Below are 7,796 nucleotides of genomic sequence, written 5' to 3' on the forward strand. Positions count from 1 at the left end.
CGGGAAGATTATCCTGGGCTATCCTGGTGGATTCTAAATTACAAGGGTCCGGATACACACGAGGCAAGAGGGAGGGGGTCGGACGAGGAGGCGGAGCAGCGTCCGGGCGCCGCGCGGCGTCGCGCGGAGGGGGGCCGCCCGGAGGGCACGGCGGGCGCGGCCGCCGCTCCGCGCGGCAGAGGGAGGGCGGCAGCGCGGACCCTCCCCGGGGCCCGCCCGGAAGAGCCGGCCGTGCAGGCGCCGTGATTCCATCCTCATACCTCTTTGGGGGCTTTTGACTTTGAGGGCTGTAAGATAATAAATGGTGTTATCTTAAGATACCGAATTCGTGCTAATTTGTTACACAGAGATAGGAAACCAACCGAGGCGGTCCTCGGTATCGGGCCTTCGCCCGTTTCTCCTGCTCCATCTCTGCCCGGTTGCCGGGGTCCGCCCTCGCGCTCAGCCCTGTTCAAGGGTTTGCGGCTCCCCGCAAGCAGCGGCCTCGGTTCCCGCTTTTTCTCCGTCTCAGTTTTCCTTGCCCCGGTCCCCTTTCCTTTGTCTTCCCACGTGTTAAGCCTAAGCACTGATATGTGTTTCTCTGGGGAAACTTGGTGGATGACAAGGACCGGGTTCGGGGTCCCTCCTGTGGACAGACCCCTCCGCACTTGTGCCTGTCACCATCATTACACATAGTTTTCTGTGTCCCTGGGTGGTTTTGTTCACAGTTACCTCTCATCTTAGCATCTAGATGCCAGCAAATACGTGCGGGAGGGTCTTTCACTAGACGTAGTTGGGCAGAAGTTAGCTACGCATTAGAAATGCCGCAGAGCGGGCCCCACGGCGCCCGAGGAAAGGAGCGGATGACGGCAACGCTCCGGGCGGGGCGCCCCCGGCCCCTCTCTGGCCGCCGCCGTGGGTTCACCCCCTGAGTCTCTCATCCACGTGTGCAGGTATCTGTATATATGTGTACACATAAAGTCAGCTTTATTATATAACTATCAAGTGCATTGAGATATAATTACATACCATGTAATTCACCCATTTAAACTACAAAATGTAATGGTTTTTAGTACATTCACAGTTTTGTAATCGGCACCGCAAAATAAGTCTAGACCATATTCATCATCCCACAAAGCAGCCCTAAGCCTGTTAGCAGTCACTTGCCGTTCCCTCTCCAAGTCCCCCAGCCCAAGGCAACCACTCATCTTTTTTCCGATGTCTGTAGATTTGCCTATGCTGGACATTTCACATAAATGCAATTACATAATCTATGGTCTTTTGTGTCTGGCTTCTTTCACATTTTTAAGTCTCTTCATCAATTGATGGAAATTTTCAACGGTTATAAATAGCAGTGCTATAGGCATTCATGTCCAATTTGTTGTGTGGATATATGTTTTCATTTCTCTCGGGTATGTAACTAAGAGCGGGGTTGCTGAGTCTTAGGATATGTCCAAGTTTAATCTTTTGTGAAACTTCCAGGCTGTTTTCCAAAGTGGTAACATTATTTAACATTCCCATTTATAGTGTTTATAGTGTTCATTTTTTCCAGACACTTGCCAACGCTTGTCATTACCTGTGTTTGTTTATTATAGCCATCTTGGTGGGTATAACGTGGTATCTAATTGTGGTTTTGTTTCACCTTCTCTAATGGGTAAATATGTTGAGCTTATTGGCTATTTGTATATCTCTTTTAAAGAATTGTCTATTTATACCCTTTGCCCTTTCTAAAATTTTGTTATTTGTCTTTTTATTATTGAGTTGTAAGAGTTTTTAAAATAGATTCTAAAAATTATATTCTACATAAAAATATATACTACATACAAGTTCTTTTTCAGATACATGATTTGTAACCATGTCTCCCATTCTGTGGGTAGACTTTTCACTTTCTTGATGATATCCTTTTGAAGCATAAATGTTTTTTAATTTGAGAAAGTTCAGTTTACCTATTTTTCTTTTTGGTTGCTTGTGCTTTTGGTATCTAATCTAAAGGAACTTGCCTTTAGTACCAAGATTTATACTTAGATTCTCTCCTAAGAGATTTATAGTTTTAGGTCTTACATTTACATATATAATCCATTCTGAGTTAATTTTTTGTGTATAGTCTGAGGAAGAAGTCCAGCTTCATTCTTTTATATGTGATATCCAGTTGTTCCAGCACCATTTGTTGAAAAAACTATTTTTTTCCTAATTGAATTATATGAGGGTTTATTTCTGGATCAATTCTATTCCTTTGATCTATGTGGTTGTGCTTATTTCAGCGCCACACTACCTTGATTACTATAGCTTTGCAGTAAATTTTGAAATTGGAAAGCATGAGTCCTCTTTTTCAAGGTTGTATTTGTTATTCTAGGTCATTTACATTTCCATATGAATTATAGGTTCAGCTTGTAAATTTTTGCAAACAAGCCAGCTGGGAGTATGACAGCATTTATGTTTCATCTGTAAATCAATTAGGGGAATATTATCATGTTAAAAATATTGTCTTCTAATTTAAACATGAATTCATTTATTTAGGGTTTAACATCTTTTCAGTGATGTCTTGTAGTTTTCAATACACAAATATTGCATTTCTTTTGTTAACTCTTCCTAAATGTTTTATTCTTTTTGACACTATTATAAATGGAATTATTTTCTTAATTTCAGTCTTTGTTTATTGCTGGTGTATGGAAATATAACTGAATGTATATTGGCTTTGCATTCTGTAACATTGCTCAACTCCTTCATTAGTACTCAGCGTTTACATGTGTGTGCTGATTCCTTTGGATTTTCTATAGACAAGGTAATGTTATCTGCTAATAGAAAATAGTTTTATTTCTTTTTATCCAATCTGAATGCCTTTTTAATCTCATTTTTTATGTTTAATTGCCCTGACTAGAATCTCCACTACATTATGGAAAAGATGTGAAAGGAACTTTCTTTGCTTGTTCACATTTTCGCTTGTTCCTAATCTTGGGGCTTTTGGTCTTTCATCATTAAACATGATGTTAGCTTGGGATTTTTATGGATATACTTATCAGGTTGAGGAAGTACTCTTTTATTTCTAGTTTAATAATTTTCATCATGCAAATGTATTGAGATTTTTTAAGTGCTTTTTAGTGTAAAATTAAGATTATCATGTGGTTTTTGTCCTTTATTCTATTATATGGTGTATTACATTAATAAGTTTTTGTTAAAACAACCTTGTGTTCCTGGGATAAATCTAACCCCGAACTCAGCTGTCCAGAGTTGCTTTTTGATTTTACATTAATTTCTGAAAGTCAGATATGTCATCTCCAAAAAATGTTAAGAGGGTTGTAAAAAATAATTACTATATTCAATATTATAGTTTTAGAAATGGAGTATATTTTCTTTAAGAAATTAAAAACTGAGGAAAAAATGCCACTTAACATCATTGGTATGTCAGTTCAGGTCAACAGGAAAAAAGTGTGGTAAGCTTGTCTCCTTGATACCAAGAAGATGTTCTATCTTTAGATAGCTTTAATATGCTTCCCATGTTTTCTACTAGATGCTTCTTTTCTACTGCTTTTCATCCTTTCCCATGTATCATATCAGAGGATTGGCGCAGCCTCTGAAACTTCAGTAACAGGAACAAATCCTGTATCCACAGGTTTCTTCTCAGAAAGAACTCTAACCTATCCAGTAGTTTGGCAGTTCCATTCTCTTGAATGCTCTAGCCATGAAAAACTCAGTAGGACACGGACGAATCCAATGAATAGAAGAAGAAATCTATTGAGTTTAGGAATGTTTGCAGCATTGGATTGGTCAAGGAGTATGAAACCTAAACCTCCAATTGTAAACAGGAAGCTGGATGCAAGTCCTTCCATAGCATATTGTCCGTTTACTCTGTAGGCCGAGAAAGCTACTGGCCTCTGACGCCCATGTTCATCAGTCATATAGCCAACACTTGGATGTTCAACAGCGACCTCATAAATTATTCCTCTGGTGATGAGAAAGTGAGACACCACTGCCTGAGCATACACCATCATGGCTGCGGGCCTATGCACCCAGGGTGACCTCTTCAGCTTCAGGTTGGGGCATCCCAATACTAAGCATGGCACTCGGTACAAAATCTCCATGTTGGTGGTGGCAAGGACTTCTAATTTCTATTTTAATTTCTTCTTTGATGGGTTGACTATTTGGAGCACATAGTTCAACTTTTATACTTTTATAAATGTCCTGAATTTTCTTCTGTTATGTATTTCTAAGTCCACTTTATTATGGTCACAGATTATACACTATGATTATTATTTCAGCCCTTTCTTACTGAGTCTTGTTTTATGGTTTCACATGTGGCTTTTCCTGGCTTAGGTTTCATGTGTTTTGAGAAGAATGTGTATTCTGATGCTGTTGCATAAAATCTTTTAGAGTTGTCCATCATGTCTGTTTGGTTGAAAACATTGTTCAAGTCTTCTATTTATTGCTGAGCTGCTGCCTAGTTGTTTTACCCTTTATTGACAGTGGGATGTTGACGTTCCCACTTATTTTTATTGAATTGTCTATTTCTTCTTTTAGCGTTGTCAGTTTTGCATCAGGTGTTTTGAGGCTCTGCTGTCAGGTACACATAGGATTATAATTGTCGTATCTTCATCATGGATTAACCCTTTTGTCATTACAAAATAGTCCCCTTTATGTCTGTAACAGTTTTTGTTTAACTTCCATTTTGTGTAATACTAGCACAGGGTGGGGCACTTAAAGGACTTACAATGTGGGAAGTAGTTGCAAAAAAACGGAGCATTGACACCAGTCCCAGAAGAGAGCACAAATGGATGGATTCGGTTCAAAATAAAGACAAATGGGGACAAACGTGTGTTTCAGCGATGCAGTCACATCCTCTTGGTTGGTAGGCCTCTTTGTCATAATGAACCAAATCTATAGTCATTTCAATTTTAGGAAATTCAGAGAAATTTAGTAATTGTTGGGCATTTATTTATTTCTTCTATAGTTTAGCATAAAATTCCAAAAATTTATAGTCTATAAATGATCAGTTAAGCTTTGAATTAATTTATTAATTGAAGTATTCTCTAATATAGCCAAAAGGGAGTTTTGAAATTAACCAGACAAGGAACCTCAAAGCTACTGTTTTAAATCTCTCTAATTGATACAGGGTGTTGTCATATGACCAGGGCTGGCTTCATGGGAATATGTCCCATGCAGTCACATAGGGCCTCACATGTAGAAAGACCTCACACTTAGTTTAATGTTCTCCCATTGCTATCATAAAATTCTTATTAATTTTAAACAAGGGGCCATGCATTTTCATTTTGCACAGGACTCCGCAAACTATGTAACCAGTCCCATATGTGTCCCTGCATTCCCCAGTATTTCCTCCCTCCATGCACTTCCGCAGCCGTAAGGCAATTCCAGTGGCTCCAGAGGGCTAAACATCATTGCGTGTGGAGTAATGGAGGTAGTATCTCTTCACCTCTCTAATCTTTAGAATTCCCTCTGAGTACTCCCTGTGATAACTAACAGGAAATTCTGGAGACTTCTAACCTAGTCCAAGTTTCCCATTTCACATTTAAGCAAACTAAGATCCAGAGAGGTAAGATCTTCCAGCTACCACTTAAATAATTTAAATGAATGAAGTCGCGAAGTTAATGATTAGTCACTTCAGCATGGCAGGATATAAAATAAGGTCCTGCTTTTATCTCAACCAGGCCTAGTTCCAATTCTAGGCAGAGCTCCATATTCTCAACCTTTGTCACCAGCAACATTCTACCTCCATCTCCACAGCCTCTAAAGAATTAAAAAATTCCCTAAGGTAGTACCCTTCTCTCAAGAGTCCTTAAAAAATAACCTCTGAGTCTCTGAGAATCTTACCTTTAAGTGGAGGCCTGTTTCATCTTTCGTATGCTCTCATTATTAGAAACTATTTTCTCTCTTTATAAAAAACAGCAACCAGATTATATACTAATTTTAACCATACAAATGATGCCTCTACCAAATAATGAGCAACAACTCCTTTCTTCACACAATAGCTTTTCAAATAACTTCCAATAGTCTTCCTTTCACTATTTCTTCCCCAGAGGCTGTCTGAGTTTTTATCGTAACTGAGCATTCAGTCACCTACCGTGTTTCATAGCAATGTAGTTTCTAAATGATTCCTATCTTCAACTCTTCTGTCTTGTGGCCCTTAGAGCCATTAAAATATCCCTAGTTTACAAAAGTATTATGATACTGTGTTTTTTTTAATGTACTAATTTAAAGCCAAGGGTAAAGTTAGAAGATCAGAAAGCCTGCAGCTAAGGTACAGGAAAAGAGTAGCAAGTGACAATACCCACCTGGGACTGGCTTAAGCAAAAAAGACTTTTTTCAATATGAGAGCAAAGAGCCCTCTTCCCCTTGAGATCCAGTCAGAAAGTCCTAGGAAAGGGCTGTAATTGATTACATTGGGTCATTGTCCATCCCTGTGTCATAGAGTCAGTGTTGGGTAAAGAAGGTAAACTCTACTTGGATCACGTGGCTGAAGGGGCAGGCAGAGCATTACCAGGGGACCACGCCCTCTAGGAGGGAGGGTGCTGGGCGAACCATGCGAATGTGCCCATGGCGGGGCGAGTCAACAGCAGAGACAATGATAATATTAAAGGAATGACGTCGATAAGACATCAGCAGTGCTGGAAAAAAATTTTAATTAGCTAATGAGTACATATAGTTTTCTTATTTTTAAGGGAGAAACGCAGATAATGAGGAAACAATAAAATGTTAAATGCATTGAATTTTTAATTGGTATCTACTAAAGTAAAATGTAATATTTTGTGATAAAAAAGAAATTATTTAAGAACACTTTAGGTTCTAAAACCTGTGCTTATAACATGAGTGAAGGTGCCTGGAAAATTAAAATAGAAACAACTTATGGGCACATGAAGGCAGAAAACAGCTAACTTTTGAAATGTTTGAACCTGCCTGAGAGACCCTTTCATTGTCCTTCCCTGGGCAGCAGTCCTGGGGAACAGACATGCTTATCACCCTGTTTGGGTGGATACTCACAGTGCATTTCTAATGCACTGTTTTCTTGAGCACAGGGAAAACCCAGAGGAAAGTCCTTCATTTGTCCAATTAAAGGTGGGCTTTCATTGAGTGCCATCCCAGAGCCCATAGACCACAGGCACATGTGCATTCGTAGCTGCACAGAGCCAATAAGGCAGCTGAAATGCCAGCAAGCAGGACCACAGAGCGGTTCCAGTTTCTTTGTGGTTGAAGTCTGTTAACAGCCCAATCAAACCACACATTCCTGGAGCAGTCAGTGTGAAAGGGAGTGAATATGAAGAAGTTAGCCAGTGTTGGACCCAGGCCAGTCAGCCTTCTAAGAAAATGTGCCAGAAATGGGCAAGAGAGACCCTTGCCAAGAGAAAGCTTGCCTTCTCATGGAGACATAAAGCACTGGCGGACCAAAGGCTCCCACTGGCCCAGCAAAAACAATTCCTGCTTCTTCAAGCCTGCAGAGCAATGGCTCTGCCTGGCTCCCCTGAGCTGAAGGAAGATCGATATGGCTGCCCAATAGATAACTGTGATTTGGGGCTCTTTAGCCAGCTTGTTATGTTCTCTCAGAGGACTTTGGTTATTTACACAAAATAGAAAAACACTGTTAAACATCAAAACTTTTGATGTTTACTCTCCAAGGGGAAACACTGTAGGCCTTTTTAAAATCAATCAGCAAATATTTATCAAGCAACTGCTATCTGCAAGGTATGTTAAACTCTTGAAGATTCACAGGAGTGGTACAACGAAGCTGTACACTACATGAGATTAACTTTTTTTATAACCGATATACCTAAATTTATATATGAAATGAACGTTGTTTTTTTCAGAACAAT

At 39.7% G+C, this 7,796-nt stretch overlaps 1 protein-coding gene across 1 annotated transcript; it reads right to left on the bottom strand.

The window, feature by feature from the left end:
- Window positions 1-3,614: 3,614 nt before the first annotated feature.
- LOC129081762 (oligosaccharyltransferase complex subunit OSTC-like) lies at window positions 3,615-4,058 on the bottom strand. Its single transcript, XM_054587437.1, has one exon. It carries the CDS (start codon window positions 4,056-4,058, stop codon window positions 3,615-3,617), a length of 444 nt encoding a protein of 147 aa, XP_054443412.1.
- Window positions 4,059-7,796: the final 3,738 nt, after the last annotated feature.

Source organism: Pteronotus mesoamericanus, unplaced genomic scaffold (assembly GCF_021234165.1).
Source record: "Pteronotus mesoamericanus isolate MK-2021 breed Mesoamerican mustached bat unplaced genomic scaffold, CSHL_Meso_final contig_123, whole genome shotgun sequence".
Taxonomy (NCBI): Eukaryota; Metazoa; Chordata; class Mammalia; order Chiroptera; family Mormoopidae; genus Pteronotus; species Pteronotus mesoamericanus.

Excerpts from the sequence above, each read along its gene's own strand:
- LOC129081762 (XM_054587437.1), bottom strand. The coding sequence starts at position 4,058 with ATGGAGATTTTGTACCGAGTGCCATGCTTAGTATTGGGATGCCCCAAC.